General features: G+C 43.8%; 1 protein-coding gene across 1 annotated transcript in view; it reads right to left on the reverse strand.

Moving 5' to 3' along the window:
- LOC115579192 (glutamate receptor ionotropic, NMDA 2D-like) overlaps positions 1–18,261 on the reverse strand; it is a 224,159-nt gene that overhangs the window by 15,957 nt on the left and 189,941 nt on the right. Inside the window, exons 15-16 of the mRNA XM_030412752.1 lie at positions 14,563–14,632; positions 13,794–13,911 (exon numbers count right to left, since the gene is read on the reverse strand). Of these exons, the coding sequence (XP_030268612.1) occupies positions 13,794–13,911; positions 14,563–14,632 (188 nt within the window). The remainder of the gene's footprint in view (positions 1–13,793; positions 13,912–14,562; positions 14,633–18,261) is intronic.

Raw genomic sequence — 18,261 nt, forward strand, 5'->3', positions numbered from 1 at the left:
GAGGTACGTAGGAAAGAGAGCAGGATGATTTGGACATAGGAGCAGATGAGACATAAGAAAGACAATGAGGGAGAAGGAGTTAGAATAATACAGCACTGGAGGAGAATATAAAAAAGAGCAATTTTTAAAAAAGGGATTACCGCCCCCTTTGTTATGAGAGCGAGGTTCCTGATCCCCCGAGGGAGAAGAAAGAAGCAGGAGAAGGGAAGCTTAGGAGGTGAAGAGAGAAGGAGGAGACGGGCTGAATCTGTTGTGTCACACCGAAAAAAGAGAGGGACATATGATGAAATGCAGCGAGGGGGAGAGGAATGAGAGGAGAGGGTGAAACCTTATTTGTAAGATGTTAAAATAGAGGAGAAAATTAGATTGTTGTGAGGGAGCACAACAAAAAAATCGATACAGCAGAGCCAGAGATATCACCATTTTTATCCGACGTGTTATTCTTCAGCTTCCTCTGGAGCCACAGAAGGCTTTATACCTTTTTCCTCACATACTCAGTCCAACCAAGACCTGTAAACACACTGTAATGTGTGCAATTGGTGGAGTTATCCTTTAAAATGAAAGTATAGGGCAACATTTTACTGTTGCCAGAAGCACAGAAATCTTGCGTTTGAATGGAAATGTAAGAATCAGAACACCAGAGAGAGGAAGAGGATGCATGAGACAGAATAAGAGGCCATTTGCAGAGAAAGTTGTGAAACTGGGAGTTATAGGCAGTGACTGGGAGTGAGAGCAGCTCTTTGAAGCAGTTTGTGAAATTGCGTGGCATCTGAGGCGGGCACGGCGAGGACAGAGCGTCGCGACAGCGCCGGGGAGATGAAAGCGAGGGGACGCACGCAAATATTACACTTTGCGCTCAGACTGTCAGAATCAGGCGCGCACATCTGATACACACTCTGAGCTGCGGCGTAATGGGACTCTCAGCGCTGCCCATTAATTCACTGATCACAAAGAATGAGGCAGTGGGAAGGAAAAGCAGGAGCAAATGCACAGATAGACTGATGTAGACAGATGTGCACCGGCCCGGCCGCAGAGGTCTTTTAACACCAGCGCACACGCTCTGAAGATGTCGCCGTCAAAGGAAGTTTCCAATCCCCACAGCTCGCAGTTACAATATTAATCGACCTCTGGGTTAATTATTGCAGTCTGGAATCCCCTCCGTAAAGCCCCGCCACACGGATTAGGCCACCGCGACTTGGCCGTGTTGACTCGAGACGTCAAATCGGTTAACAGCTCTCACTCCAGCACGAATCACGGTGTGCCACATTTCACTTCCTCAACAGTCATGTGTGGGAATTCAAACGTTCCTTGACAGCTGAATTATACCAGGCTGCACTCCTTAAACCCCCCTCGCTCCCAGCACAGATCCTGACAATAGACGCTAAATACGCATGTTCATTTGGCGTGCCGCTCACTCCCATAATCTAATTCATCTGGTTTTAAATGAGCACTCAGTTGATTTCTCTCTCCCTGTCCGGCTCTCTGCCTCCCTCCCTTTATCTCCCTGTAAATACGTTAATCACGGCAGTCAGTGGCGCGTAAAGCTGCTCTTTGGGAGAAATCTTTCCCCACAAAGAGCTGACAGACAGGCAGAATTTCAGCTATATCCTCTCTCACCTGCTCCGAGGAGCTAAAATGCCATGGAGTAAAGGCGGGACGATATGCACAAATGAAAAGAGCAGACGTGCAAACACAGAGAGGGAAAAAAAAGCCAGAGCTTCCAGTTCAATTTACATTCCATTCTGCTGATTTTTGACAGTTTAGTAGAGATTTGGGAACATTTCTTTCAGGTCTGTTGTAACCTCGAGAATGCGGCTGTCAGCCCTTAATAGCTTTACATTGGTCAGCAGTGAGGATTTAAGGCCCTTCAATCTTCAGTCCTCTCGGTGGCATGATAAATAACGTCTCTTTTATCCAATCTGTGCGGAAAAAGCAATAAGGGGAAAGGTATTACGACCTTACATCACCTGGAATACCTCCACATGCAGGCAAACAGATAAGCAGATGGTATAAGCACCTCAGCGGCTGAACAGAACGTGAAACAGCATTTGTAATTTGTTCAGAAGATTGAAACCTTCTTTCCCTCTCCAACAACAGGAGCATGACGTTGTTATACCGCTGCATGCAAATCTCTTACTGTGGCGGTCACTGTGGATGCTTTTCCATGACAAAGCATTTGACTGCAAAACCAGACTGCTGTTCAAGTCTGCTCCTGCATCAACAGGGAACAATGTGTTCTTCTAACCAGGATCTTTAACTTAAAGGGGTATTCCAGTGTTTAATCCATGGTCTAACACACCAAGTAAGAACCCCCCTCGAGAGATCAAGTTTTCCAACTGCTAGCTTATGTAGTTTTAGCTACCTCAGAAAAGACCGCATGATATCAATACACTACAGTCTATGCCTCCATCCAAGAAACCGCCATCAAAAAGCCACTCATAGCCACAAATAATGCTCAGAACAGCACCAAACTTCAGCAACAGTACACATAGGGTCTCAGCACATAGTTTGAGGCATCAAACATCTGCTAGCTTAGCCGGATTTCTACTGAAAAGACAACACAGCTCACCACTCTCCTGCAGCAGCGTGCTTGTTGTGGCAGTGGCGGTTCTAGACCAGTTTTAATAGGGGGGCCAGGTTGGGGCCGGCTTTTTTTTTAGGGGGCACATACAACCCGGAAAAAAAGATAAATCCCTCATTCAGACAAAGCAGTGTTTACAATTTCAGCAATTTTGATTGGGTAGTAAACTGCTGAGACACTTTAGTTCTGCCTTTCCCTTCAAAACAAAATCAATGCAAGAAATCTGTCTTAGTATTGTTGATGCAGACTCCCTGTCACAGGAGGGTCCAGACTCAGAGTTACGGGGGCACTGGCCCCTGTTGCCCCCCCCTAGAACCGCCCCTGTGTTGTGGGGAAGCCCTGCGAGTCGATTACCGAGTGCAGTAGAGTTCCGCAGCTCAAAGATGAAAATGATAACATTATTACTCCACAGAAATGCAACCAAAGTTCATATGTGTTTTGCCTACCGGTTTATAACAGTTATTATCGAGAGCGGACAGGAAAAAGAACGAAATTGAGCATTTCTAACTGCACTCGGTAATCGACTCGCAGGGCTTCCCCAGAAACAAGCACGCTGCTGCAGGAGAGTGGTGACTATGAGTTGACCAACCTTACCTAAAGTCTGACCCGTCCTCATCAGAAAAAAACAACCATACAGGACTGTGAAAGGATCTTATTGCATCCCTTACTTATGTGTACTGTTAGGTGTTGGTCTCTACTCTTAATAGTAATTACTACGGAAGCAAAGGCAGCAATCAAGTGAGGCAGTATGAGGAGCTACAAATGCGGCCTTGGCGGGAGGTTCGGCTGGATGAGTCACACAAAGATTGGACTTTCACCCAGGAGACTGCTATTCATGTCCCGTGTGAAACCAAATGTCAACGTTACTAACCTGGATTAGTTACACTACAAACTAAATACGTACGTACTTAACCTAGAAGATGAAGACAAAGATCTGGTACACCTGACGCTGGTATCCTGCAGCAGTCATGTTTTGGGACTCAGTGGCAATCAATCTGTTCTGTTGTTCAAGTAAAAACTATGTGTTTGTTTAACCACAGAGGTCAAAAAGACTAGTGCATTTTATGACCAGTCATGTGAACACACAGTTCACGTTGAAGAGTTTTTGCATTTGTTGTTATTACTGAGACCTCAAGACTTCAGGTAAGGACCAGAACCATGAACTCACCACCCTCTTCATTAAGCCTGTTCAGTGGAATACCCATGTTGTGTTGGTCTAACATTACACCAGTGATATTTGTTAGTTAGTTGACTTCTGAAGCTTACCGACAAAAGACATTCTACAGCCTTTCTGATATTTAATTTATTGACGAATAATGAAGATCATCATCAGCATAGAAGCGAAAGACACGACAGCGTAGTCACTGCAAAATGTTTCACAAATGGAGCCTCGCTTGGAAGTAGGCTGTCATCTGTTTCAATTTCTATCAACCAAGATACGCAATCTGATCTACAAATACAAGTCAGGATTAAGCTTTTATTTTACCGTTAAGAGGTTTTTATGTATAATGGAAATGGATGCCGGCTTGTTGAACAACGACTCTGCGTTGGTCGGGTCCTCTTTCCTTCAGAGTTGTTCAGTTTCATATTTCATAAAGTTTATTTTACCTGTCATATTTAAATTGGATTTTTCTCAGTGACACTCTGAACAGCAGCAATATTCAGTACATGAATAACTGTAGATGACGCAAAACTGAACTTTGCCGGGAGAGAAATATTGGACGGGACAGAAAACACAGCAAATCATTTAAAGATATTGAGGCAGCTGTTTTGTGAGTGACGGAAGTAAATTATGAGTTTGTTCCAGCTGTCGTGTCGTTGCACAGTTCCCCTATCTCTGAAAGAAATTGTTTTGTGCAAACTGAGACTGTAAAAGCACAAATAATAATTGGACAGCGAGCCGGAGAGACAGCACATGTTTTCATGGTGGGAGAGGTGGTGTGCATGTGTGTGGGAGTCTAATTAATCTCCGAGGAGATGGATCCCTAAAAAATATTAATCTTTTCAAGGGTAGCTCTGCACAGCACTTGGAGTTATGAGGGTTATCAAACCTCCCGCGAACCAGTGCCAGAATATTTTGTCCAACTGCCAGAGCAATTTAACTTTAACAACCCTCCCATCTTTTATTCTGCCCTCTCTTCTTCCAACGAAAAAAGCTTTGTGAGAGGACCAGAGTGGAAGAGGGTGACGAAACATTGACTTATTAAAATCATTTGTATCAAATGAGCCGTTGGAGGTTAACGTTTTAAAAGTCTGTGTTGTTTGAGAGGATGTGCAAATGTGATAAAAGTGTAATAAAAGGAAAACTAACGTCATGCATCAGACTGAGGGGTCTTTTAAAAGGAAATTTCTCATGTTTGTTTAGTCCTTCGTTTATTTGTTTTTAGATGTTGGTCCCAAATGATCGGTGGATTTTGTTTGACTCTGGAACAAAATTGCAGGTTCAGAGAAATATCCACAGCTTTGTTCTCAGTCTATAAAATTAAAATCAACATCCGGGTCTCTAAAGACTTAAAGCCATCCGAAAAAAAAAGAAAAAAAAAGGATGTGAAGAAAAATCAATTTCCCGAGGGTTTACTACGCCGCTGCAGTGTGTTCCACCCTAGGCGCCAAAAGCTGTTCGCATTCACATTTTCCTTTTTTTATCATTCTTTTGTGTGCGAGGTGTTCTATTGGCTTTGCTCAGTCAGCATGAATCAATGTGAGTGACACAAAGGAGTAGTGGAGTGGAGGCAAACTTTGGATACACGCTGCTGTGGGATTTGAGTCCATATGCAACATCAGCAGTTGTATCAGTACTTGTTCCCGCATCGTGGCCCTTTGCAGCGTCACTTTGAAGACGGTTTGTTTCTTGCAAGTCTGCTGAAGCCAAGTGGGAGTTGACACGCCGCTGCCTCTTTTTCAAAAGCTTTCCTTTATCAAGAGTGCTGCTGTGCGTCTGCTCTCCAACTGGGTCTCTTTTCTTTATGTTCTAGCAAATAGGGCCAGCAGTGCTCCAAAAAAGGGAGTTCAGCAGGTAGTAATGACTATTACAGCGCTTAACTAGAGAAAAGTAGGGTTATCAGTAGAGAGAATTACCACGAGGTTTACATTTTTGAGGATAAAAACAACACATCCTCATACCTTCTTGGTGGAACAGGTTGTTTAACAATGCAAAGAAGGCTGACAAGTTTTTATTTGCAATGTTAACAAAGAAGTTTTTTTGTGACCCATCAACTGAGGCAGGTCGATGGGTCACTGGTTCATTTTCTATAGTGACACTTGGTTTGGTCCAATCAAATCACTCACTGGTGTGGGGATGCTGTGGCTCAGAGCCAAACACCTGTAGATGCAGGTTGGTAGGCAGTGGTGGTTCTAGACCAGTTTTAATAGGGGGGCCAGCTTTTTTGTTAGGTGGCACATACAACCCGGGAAAAAAAGACAAATCCCTCATTCAGACAAGGGGTAAATGGGACTTCAAACAATGTTTACAATTTCAACAATTTTGATTGGGTAGTAAACTGCTGAGACACTTTATTTCCATCTTTCCCTTTGGTACAAAATCAGTGCAAGAAATCTGTCATTGTATTATTGATGCAGACTCCCTGTCGGGGGGGCCACAGGGGGGTCCAGACTCAGAGTTACGGGGGCACTGGCCCCTGTTGGCCCCCCCCCCCCAGAACCGCCCCTGCTGGTAGGCATCTATGGATCAATTGATGCCAGCCCGGAATTCAGAACTTTAAAGAGTCAGACTGTGTCTATAATACAGGGGGCGGGTCATGCCAAGCAAGGTAGTGTGATCAAAAATAACGCCACTACAGCTGGTAACTACGGCTGTGGTTAAGCTGTATATACTTTGTAATAAATATACATTTATAGTCTCCACACCCTCCACACAGGTGATCTGAATCCACTGCAATCAGTCCAGAGGGTTTTTCGGAAATTCAGCCAATATGAAAAAAGATAGTGAGGACTACACAATGGGACTGCTTCAATATGATACAAATATTTTCAATAAAAACAAAAATAATCTTTATTCGGAAAAAAATAATTCAGCTTCAGCTTTCACGCAGGACCAAATAACTTCTGGCTGTGATGGAACTATATTAATATTTAAAAAAATCTACATTTTGATTGCAAGAAAGTGATAAACTGGAGGAGATATTAGTTTTCGGAAATTAAAGATTCTTTGTTTGGGTAAAAAATGATTGAATTTCATCACTGAAAACAGTCTGCAATAACTATTCAAATGAATACACGTTGCCGAGTATCTTTAGGGTTTTTTAGGACGTTCAGGACAAAATTCAACCCAATCCAGTGAAAACTAAGTGATTGGTGAGACACATAAAGATGATGAAATGTAGACCAGAGGGGTCAAACTTCAAAAATAATTAAATTTGGAGATTTTGCTTGGTCCAATGAAAGTTTAAACCTGATTTATGAAGCTGATTTGGAATGAGCCCTAAAAATTATAGAAGATTGGTGCTGGGAAGTTGTGGGCCATAAAAACATGCTAATGCTGCAAAATGTGCAAAAAAAAAGGTCAAAGGTGGGTTTGCTGCAGGGGCTTCAACAGGAGCTTGAATGTCTACGGTGATATTTTGCAGCCGCCATTATGCAGCAGGTGACAGTGAATCCTGGGAACAGAGTGAGCGGGAGAATCAGCAGGGAGTCCGTCGAGAGCGAGGGTACGCTGGTCCACGGCACCTGCTACTCAGCTTCATTCTGGTTTGAGGGAACAGCACAGTATGTCTGTTGAAGGGGAAGCACAGGAATGATGTAGCAGTGGGTGGTGTTCAGCCACAAAAATGGGTGGATGTTTCTCCCAGTCCTTCCCTGAAGAGCGATGGAAATACCAGCGACAGGCTGCAAACACGAGGTTGTGTAACAGCTGGAGTTTGGTTGGATTTAAGCAACAACAACCCTGTCAGGTTAAGGATAAGATCCTTATTTGAGTACATCAATTCAATTTTGTACGCTATTTAACTTACATGCATCAGATTAAATAAATCAGTAGTACTATGGCCCCTCGAGGTCGCCTCCAAACAATACATGTAAATATGAGTCTTAATATCATCTTGCACAAATGATGTGTACATCTGTTTTAGGCGTCACCCTATCAAATAACCAGATGTCTCATTTTAAGAAAAATAAACAAACCTCAGTCTCACAGTTTTCAGTCTGCACAGTGTCAGTACCCGAGCGCCGTCCTCCCCCTGGGAGCCGCTGTCACCGCCGCCACTGAGGCATTTTCCACCTCGACTAATTGCGAGCTGACTAAATTGCTCCCCAGAGGAGCCAATTTTGTGACTGACCAGTCGAGCTAAAAAAAGAAAACGACGGCAAACAAAGAGACGTATTACGAGGAACAATTACAGGACCTGTTGAGGGCCACGGTGCATGTGCTGCAGATAATGAATCCATGTGATGTCTTTGGGGCTCAGCGGCGACCGTCAGGGTGAACAATACAGAGAGAGAGCGCGATCGCACCGAACAGTATTAACCAAAAACATAAAATGCAATTTAGGAGATCATTCTGTTTTGTGCAGACAGAATAATTGCTTAATCGAGTTTGGGGATTATAACATTGAACAAGGAGTTCATTCACAGCCCTGCATGATGATCACAACATTATCAAAGCTTCTGATCACTGTGTGTCTGTACAGGTGTGTTTCTGACCTCAGTTTTGTTTCACAGCTGCCTTTCCAAATGTCTCATTTAAAGGAATATTCCACAGAGCATTTTTCCAGGGCGTCACGATGGCTTCATGCAGCTCGTCCAGTGTGATCCAAGCTCCAGAACTGACTTGAAATAACATTATATACATCTGCTTATTCACTTTAGCTGCTAAGCTAAAACTATAATAGTGCACAACCAACTGAAGATGGTGCATGAGCTCCACCACATATAATCTTGTATATAATCTTGAAGACGAGCTGTATGACGCGCTTGTAACAAACACTTTAAATGTCCTAAAATGGTTCTGGGGGGTTAAAAACAAATCTCCAGCAGTTTAGGAGAATCCTGAAATGCTTTTTCGCTGCTCCAGAAGTGTTTTGTGGACGATGAAACATGTGTGAGTAGATAAAGACAAGTTTCCTCTTTGGGGAAAAGCGTTTTTGAGCCTCAGTTTTTAAAGTAACACACTTTGCAGGTGTTTTGTCCTGGAGATCATCCTGGTCAGACAAAAAAACATTTTTGTTTACTGACAGAAATCAGAACTGGAAAGCCTTTCTGTGAAAATGTGAGCAGTGTTTTCTGAAAGCAGGATTTAGAACGCGTCGACAGAGGTAGTGTGCACCTAAACGTACTCTCAGAGGTAGTTCTCTGCACGCATTTCTGATCATTTTGCTCTTATTATTAAAAGCTTTTGAGATGTCTGATGTTATGAAATTGGTACTAATTTAGTCTCAGTGTTTTATTCCTTATCGTTACTGAGCAGCGATGCTATCAGAGGATAAAAAAGCTGCTGCCATGACAAAACATGGAGAGTCGGGTCCAAACCAAATTACTGGACGCAGTCAAGGTCACTGTGTGAAAGTTATTCTCCATCTCTCTCGGCTGTGGGCCTCCTCCTCCTCCTCCTCCTCCTCCTCCTCCTCCTCCTGTTCCTCCTCCTGCTCCTGCTCCTCCTCCTGCTCCTCCTCCTGCTCCTCCTCCTCCTCCTCCTCCTCCTCCTCATACTGCTCCTCCTCCTCCTCCTCCTCTGTTCAGTAAGCGCTTCTGGCATGAATGGAGGAAGGGTAAAGGAATAATGCCAAAACATTTCAGTCGATCAAAAAGAAATCATAACGTTCCATTCACTTTAGACGTTGGCAGCAAGAGAGGAACTTAAATCCTTCATTAAAATAACATTTATTCATTTAATATCTGTGTCTTATTTGACAGGTTTTTGAAGGTTTGAGGTTTCTCCCTTTCTGTGGATCCAATTAAATAACGCTCACCTGACTCATATTTCTGTACTCACATTTATAAGCACTGTTAAAAGATGATATGCAGAAAGATTCGAGCCTCTCCTCTCTCATTTCTGTTGTCAGCCTCCTCTCAGACGCATCAGAAGCACGATCGTGAGGTGCTTAGAGACAATGACTGACACGAGCCGACGTAAACAGACGGGGGAACAATGCCGTCTGGTTAATTGTGCTATTAAAGGACCCAGAAGGAGCTTTGTCACACCTCCTGCTCTTTGTTTCACCTCCTCCTCCTTCTTTCTGTGACTGATCTGAATCATATTTCTTCATCGTCTCCTCTACAATTACTCACCACGGCCATTACAGACTGGTACAGACATAACAAAATGCGATTTACATAACTTGGCTCTTTTGAAATGTGGAGAACAACAAGCAGTAATATCCAGGCAGAAACAGGGCTGAAAAGACTGACTGTTTGCACCATTTAGAATATGTGTGAATGTTCATCTTAGTGTTATGCATCGAAAGAAACTTTCTCACATCGGAGCCACACAGTTCAGTGTTTCAGAGTGTTTTCAGTGCCATAAAATGTGGATCTGAAAACATTTTCAGCAACAAATGGACGATGCCGTAACAGAACCTTCATTCTTAAACTCAACTTGTTTTGTTTATTCTAGGTTTTGTGAGCAGGACGGTTCAGATGCTGCTTTCTTTTTCACTCAAGGTTTACTGACTGCAAAACAAAAGACATGTTGGAATTTTACATTTTCTTTTTGTTGCAACGTAATATTTCTTTGGGTTACAACCAGTGATGACTACTTTTTTCAGTAATGAGTAATCTAACGCGTTAATATTTCCAAACCAGTAATCAGATCAAGTTACTTATTCAAGTCACTGTGCGTTACTATTTTTTTTGTCATTTTCCTCAGTAAAAATATATATTTTTGCTTTCTTCTTCAGTCTCGGGGAGTGATGTCACGTATGCGACAAGTCATGTTTTCAGCACGAGGGAAACTCACGCAGCAACACAAACACAAACAACAACGGAGGGAGGAGAGAGATGCACGTTTTCTAGCGGGAAATATAGTCATTATTTTGAGTTTGTGTCAGCTAAAGATGAGAATATTAAGGTTCGTTGCACAAGTACTATCAAGCTTCAAAAACACAACGTCAAATTTGAAGAAACATTTGGAACTGCAGCACAGTTACGTTTACGGAGCGAGTCCCACCAGGTGGTGTTGAGCAGAGAGCTGCTAGCAAAGCCACGGCCTCGACTTCTGCAGGAGGTCCTCCACCATCCAAACAACAAAAGCTGGACTTCGGTGCAAAACAAGTAAGTGACACATTGTTTACTTGCGTTTTTGTTAAAAATGTCCTTCCAATAGAGTGAGTATTGGCAAAAACAGTTGTCATTTTCATATTGAAGCGGCGGGGGTGCTGTCGGTAGCTGCTGAATGTAACTAATGAAGTAACTTGTAATCTCACTTAGCTACTTTTAAAAACAAGTAATCAGTAAAGTAACTAAGTTACTTTTTTAAGGAGTAATCAGTAATCAGTAATCAGCTCAGGTCTGGTCGAAGGTTTAGGGAACGAAAGCCACTTGAGCATCTTGTTTTGGCTTAAAATTCCTGTTTTTTGTCGCAACATTTATGTCTGGAAATGAACCTGATGTCTCCTTAACAACATACAGGAGTGTCACAAATGTTGAAACGCCATCTCGAGCTTCAGTCAGCAATAATAATAACTTTATATATTTGTGGAGCCCCTTTTTCAGCAGCTCCACCAGCATCCACTTCACCTCCTGATGCCAAAGTCAGGACGTGAACATGTGATGCAGAAATGTCATCATAGTGTGTACGAATGTGAACCTGTTGGCAGATTGGAAAAACGTTGACAGCCGGCATTTTATTATGAACTGTGTCGTCTGAGATGCTCTACTGCGATGTGACTGTCGCATATAGGTGAGAAACTTTAAGAACACTGTAAAGTAGCTCTTTAAATACAATGTGGGTCATTTTTCATAAAGAATTATTGGGCAATATAAATATAAATGACCTCACCATTAGTCCATTATCATTTTATAAAATGTTATGCTGTTTTCTGCGTCACATACACATGAAATGCTCAAATTCTGACTGTGTGTTTCTGTCATACTACCAGCTGCAGTTTAGGATCTTCCAGCATTTTCCCGACACAGAGAAGTCGAGCTGAAAATGATTCTGCAGCTCTGTTGTCAGTTTGCGACGCTCTCTTCTCTCATCGGCGGTCGGATAATCATCATTTCTGGTCCAAACTTTCCCAGGAATTGTTAAAAAAAAAATCCATCTGACTCCATCAAAGTCTTTTCACATGATGGATTGTAAACGACGCATTCGACAAATAGACTTTTGCATCCTCCAATCGAAGAAACCCATTCTTTTGAAAGCCATTGTTGTCGGCACTTTGTCGCGTTATGTGATGAAAACAGCCATTACTGAGCTGCATGTTCTGTCTCTTCTGAACTCAGTGAATGATAAATAAATCTAACGCTTACTTTTACAGAAAGTTTGCTGATGTAGAAAGTGCTTCATACTTCTACAACATGAAAATATAGCAGCCATGTACACTTAAAATGAAGAAAACCTGCAGCGGAACGTTAGAACTCGGCTCGCCGGCAAATCAAACAGCCTCATCTCGAACTGTGCGCGCGATTTGTCAGCTTGGGATGCGACATCAGTCAGAAGATGGAAGACGGATGAGGCGTGGAGGTGAAACTAAAGACCTCTGAGGAACTTCTAAATAAATCTCAGCGCTTCCAGTCGTGACACGAGTGATGCGTCTCAGACAGAAGGCGACAAAAACAGACACATGCAGGAAAAACAAACAAGTTAATTAAATTCAGAGGGAGTCGGGCTGTGTGAGAGTAATCAAAGAGGAAGAGATCACACCTCTCTTCGTCTTCCTCCCTTTAACCCTGTTCATCCCTCCTCCTCACCCTTCACAGCTTCTTCCCTCTACCTCGTCTTTGACTCCAGCCAAACTTTGAACCTTGCCCTCTTTTATCCCACCAGCAGCTGCATCACACCGCAGAGGACACATTAGCGACTGACACCTGATCATAAGACGAGTATTAATGATTTGCAAAATAGTTTTCTGCAAAGAAGCGAGTTCCAGCAGGCTCTCACCAGCGCCGATCCTCCTCCTTCCTCCTCCGATCCGCCGCTCGCTCTCCCAAACTTCCCCACACAGCTGATTCGGTCACACTCTCGTTCACAGACACATGCTCTCGCCATAATGTGACAGCCAGACGTATTTTCTATGTAACTGGACGCACCGAACCGTGACGGTACACGCACCGTTACACCCCTACAGTTATCACCAGCTGAGACAGCGTCGGCTGGTAATGCCTTCCTCTTCTGAGTGCGTATATGTGTGGTCTCGGAGAAACCCACTGAAGCGAAAACCACCGCAGAGGCAGTTTTTGGTGTTTATGTGTCTGTATGTGGGATAGTGTCACAGCAGCACGAGCACTGTGCACCTCGTACAATGGGCTCTAGTTAGAATATGCATTGAAAAATAATGAAAAATAATAAAATTGTCCAAATTGCAATAAAGAGAGCAGGAAAAAATCCTCCACCTGAAAGAAAACGCAGAGAAGCAAATAAGGAAAAGGAAATTACTACGGGTGCCTTTGGAAGATGACTCTGGTGAAGTTTAAACACCAGATGAACAAAAAACAGAAGGAAATATTTGTACAGTCTTTGCCAAACATTTCTGGGATGCACACGGCCGATCTTCTCTGACCTTTGCCTTCTTTGCTAGATCACAAATTGTAGCGCTGCAGCTCGACGACGTGGAGACTTCAGGACACAGAACTGACATAAAAAAAAAGGTAACGCCTGCACACAAACCTCGCAGCTACATGATGAGCGTGTAATTACTCCTCACATGACCTTCGACCTTGACCTCCTTTATGAATGATTTTCTATCTGACGGTGTAATAACATCACAGACAGTCTGCCTGTTAATGAAAGAGTCCGTCTATTCACCGCAGGAACAATGTGTTGCACAGTGACTCATGGCCAGATGAGTCTTTTTTCTCTGTACTTTCAATTCAGAAGTGTGAAATTAAAGAAAAAATATCGTACAAACCTTGATGAAAGACTTAATGACTCATGACTGAAACCTTCCTGTTCACTTACCCACACTGTTTTACTTGATATGACCTAAAGACCAGACCGACTTTCTCGAGCAACACATAGTTCAATCAGTTTACAACTTTCTAAGGAGTTTTCTTCCGAGTGCACTGCTTCGTCCTCCCCCTCCACCCTTTTCAGCCTTACCGTCTCCAACCAGCTGCAGCAGAGCCAGGTCTAGCGGCCGTTTCCAGCGGGAGTTCTTGTGCAGGGCGATTCCGTAGCCCGTGGTGGCGAACACCTTACCAGAGCCGATGGTCATCACCTTGTGGAGTGAAAATGCAAACGTGTAAATCACACAAACACACAATCGAATAACTGGAACAAACTCAACGAGGCCGAAGGCGATGAAAGTTAGCTTCTTGTTTCCGCCTTCACTGTCACACTCGTGTAAAACCGTCGGCTCGGCTCTAATATCGACATCGCAGAAAGTCCCAGAGCGGGAGTGCAGGATATTGTTTTGGGATTAATATAGATCCACATCAGTTGTAATAATTACTGCAGCAGTGGCTGTTGTATGAGGCTGCTGGGAGCTCCGGCCTCCCACAGACCTTATTACAAATGATCACTGGGTAGGATTTTCACTCTCGCTGGGGGAGTCGTATCAAATGCAACCTTATAAATAAATCAACACCACGCTGTCCAAAAATGACAATATTAACCAGCCACAGGCCGCGAGGGACGGATGTAAATGCATCGGACGTGTTTGATTCATTTAATGCAGACGTAGAAGAGCTCATTTGCCGTGCTTGTTGTGCTTCTTGCCGCGGTTCCCGCAAGAAGAGGCCGGGCGCTGCGGTTGATGGTTTTGTTGCGCTCAGTAGCCGCGGGGTGCAGAGACCTCAGCAGCAGCTGCCACTACGTGTGAGCGTGTCGCTGCGCAGAGCTGCCAAATGACAAGAGATCTATTTCTTACCTTGCAGCCTTCGTCCTTTCTGGCCATATAGTTCAGCACCGCAGCGTCATAAATGAAGGCATCCAGTTTCCTGCAGGGAGGGAAGAAAGGAAGGGGAGAGGAGGGGAAATTACAACAAAGGAATGGAAATCACTGACCTGGAGCTGAGTGACAATAGAGGAAGTGCAACTAGTGGACAAAATGACAGAGATGATGGATAAACCAGCGCTGAGACAACTACGGACTAAACAGAAAACTGGGAGCAGAGGAGCGTCTTTTTCGACACCATTTTCAACAGTCGCACCGAGAGCAATTCATCACAGAGGAGGCAGAGATGTCAAAGTTCTCCTGCAGGAGCCTCCATAGACCAGCATGCACTGCAGCAGCATGTGATGCAGGAGGAGGTGTGATTCTGGAAAATGTTACAACTTTCTGCCACCGAAAGTTTAAAGAGCAGAAATAAATATTCAGGAGATTATTCGAATGTCACATTAGCTTATTAACTTGTGTTTCATCCCCTCGCTACAACAGACACTGAGGAAAGAGAGACACCATCACCTCCACCTCCTGACACTGAAACTGATTTGAATGTGTCGGTCGTTTGCAGAAACATTTAACAATATTTTATGCTGACGACTTGGTTTAATATGTCTGAAAGAGAGATACAAAAATGAATGTGAAGCTTTTTATTCTTATATATCGTTGCAAAACTGAGTATTTTGGGGGGTTTGGTCCGTCTCCAGCAATCTGAAGAAAAATAATCCAACGATTGAACCATAAAGGAAAAATATATCAAATCTCATCTGTTGTTTTCATTTTTTGAAGTAGAAGCAGAGGAGGTGGGGTGAGGTTGTAGGAAAGTGAGCTGGAACACCTCATCATGAAAGAATAATGGGCTGAATGTACCAGCTCGGCTCGCACTGATGATGAATTTCTGAAGATCCGGTGATGAATCTGTAAGTACACCTGCTCTTCCACTTCATATTCATTTAAATTCACACTCGGGACGCGGCGCTGTGCAACCGAAGTCTTCCTAGGAAAAAAAAGGAGAACGACTGTGAAACATGAAAGATGGAAAAGAGGTGAAGAGGAGGTTAGATGGTGCAGGAGGGGAGGAGGTGGGCGACAGAGAAAAGGAGAGAAAAGGAGGGGCTGGAGATAATGTTAACGCAGGAGGGAGGAGGGAGGGAGGCACAGAGAAGAAGCAAAAAGGAGTTGATGAGCTAGGAGCGAGGAGTTAATGAGGGAGGCTAGAGAGGATTATGGAGAAAGAGGGAGTTATAGGAGAGACAAGACGGAGATGGAGAGGTGATGCTCGGTGCCTCGACAGCCAAATCAAACAGGGATCTTCCTAACGCTTTCCTTTGTCGGTGTGAACTAATGTTTCCTTGGTAAATAATGTCAGGATGAGAGGTGGAGGGAGAGAGAGATGTCGATAGACAGCCATAATGAGAGGGAGAGGGTGAAGAGACGGAGGGATTGAAACGAGATAGAAACTGATGTGAGGGGAACCGGGATGAGTGAGGACGATAAAAAGAAATGCATCAAGGGAGTTTTAATAACACGGTACGTCAAATCTGCTAAAGACTGCGGTCGCTGCTTGTCTGGATGCCAAAGTGTGTGTGTGTGTGTGTGCGTTTGTCCCATTAAACATTTGAACTTGGTTGCATCAACTAACATCAGCCACCTCCTCCTCCTCCTCCTCCTCCTCACCTCCCTCTCCTCCCACTTCAAACTCGATAAGCTAGTGTATATTTTATAGCAAGTGCTTTGTGTACTTTGTGGCCCCACAGGCAGATAATAACCCCCACAAACCCCCCCGGTGAAGACAAGAGGCGCCTGACTGGCAGCCGGTGCTGAGATGGCGGGATTGTTTCACCCCCCCTCCACCCAGCACTGCGGTTGCTGCTAGCATGTATTATTTAAAAGTACTTCTTTTTTCCCTGGTTCCTCTCTCGCCTCGTTCCGTAGCCGTGATCCTAATGGGGCCGTGCAGATTACAGCGGTTAGCCGGGGCTCCAGAGGCGAGGCGGATCAATGAGCTAACAGGTTGAAAAGAGACAAGAGGGTCCTGTAATTGAAACAAGGCGTGGATGACAACGTTGCCTCAAGTAAAAATGATGATAAATAAATAAAAAGCAGAGGAAGGAGGGTGGGATGTCAAAAATGTGCACATGAATTTCAGTTCAAATGTACGCAGAAGGCTGAGGGAGAGTTCAGAAAAGGATTGTGCAGCTTTCGCGGACAATAAACCCGTCGGAATAAAGGCCCAAATGTTTGTTTCAGAGCCAGTGAGAGAGAAACCACCTTCAGAACCGTCCATCTTTGTTGTGTACGACCGCTCCGAACGCTTCTTAGTGAAAAAATCTCTCAATTTTTCAGATTGGCGCTGGGGTCGTCGCCGTAACTACTTTTTCAGGCAACCAATACAACATTAGATTGAGTCAGACTAATCACCCGTCGCCCTGGTAACCAAGAAAATGGAGTGTCTGTCTATCCTGAGCTCTATCAGACAGAAACTACCAGAGACACAGAAGCCCATTTGTTGGCGCAGATCTGCCGCACACCTAATGTTTCCGGTGAGTCACACTTCAAATTGTGAGCTTGTTAATAGCTGTGTAGTCGGTCCTCCGTTGCCATAGCGCCCAATCAATCCCAACCAATGTGCAGCGTTGTTTTCTGTCAACGCACAAGTGCCTGAAAGCAGCGCTCCGACTGCCGACGCTATTCTGCCGGAAAGAAACAGTATGTGGACACGAGCACTCGAACAAAAAGAAAGCAGGTAATCCTCAAAACACTTTGCTGCATGGATAATTGCAATCAGCGGCAAAGTTTTGGGTCTGACATATCTTTAACAAACGTCTTCTGTGAGTCTGACCCTAACACAAGGCAGAGAGCAGCTCCAAGTGATGCTCCACTCACGGTGCTTTCAGCGGCTCTTTGTAAAATCCAACTACAGCAGATGACAGTTGAAGTATATTCTTAGAAATGAGATTTCTGTGGAAACAGCCTGTGGCCGTCTGACTTCTTTCACTTCAAGGGCAATTCCCAGTGTTTGCAACTGTTTTCAGAGTGTTTCAGACATTCGTTATGTGTTATCTGCCTCCATTGCTACTGACCAACTTCAAGAGATACATGTTTCTTTACTCTCCAAGTCTGTTTTATCTGTCGTGTGAGGCTCTAGTTGTAATCTCTGTAAAAAAAAACCTGTTTAAAACACACAAATCTACAAGTGTCTTTATGTTGAAAACTTCAGATCGGTGACAGAAAGTGTCTCGGTAAGAGACCAGGCAGTGTTGTAAACAAGACCAGGGTGTATCAACATCGAGACAACACCAAGACTTTAAGGGTTTGAGACCAAGTTGAGACTGAAAAAGGGCGAGACTCACGAGATTTCGAGTCACGAAATCAACACGACCATCTTTATTCAACACGTGTCATCCACTTTTTTTGTGTTTTTTGGTTTTCTGAGTGGCTCTTGTCTTCTAGTAAAAACATCTTGAAGTACAGAATACTTCAATTATTGAGTTCTCTTCAGTTGCGGTCTCGACTGTTCTTGAAAAATAAAATCCTCAGATTTTCTCCGATCGAGAGTAAAAATGCAATTGAATCCACGATGAGGCCAAGACCATCAAAAAGTCGTACAATACTACCGCTGAGAGCCTCCTGAACAATTTCTACGCTCATTGACTCTGAGACTCTGTTGAACTCGGGGTTATT

This window comes from Sparus aurata, chromosome 3, assembly GCF_900880675.1.
Source record: "Sparus aurata chromosome 3, fSpaAur1.1, whole genome shotgun sequence".
Taxonomy (NCBI): Eukaryota; Metazoa; Chordata; class Actinopteri; order Spariformes; family Sparidae; genus Sparus; species Sparus aurata.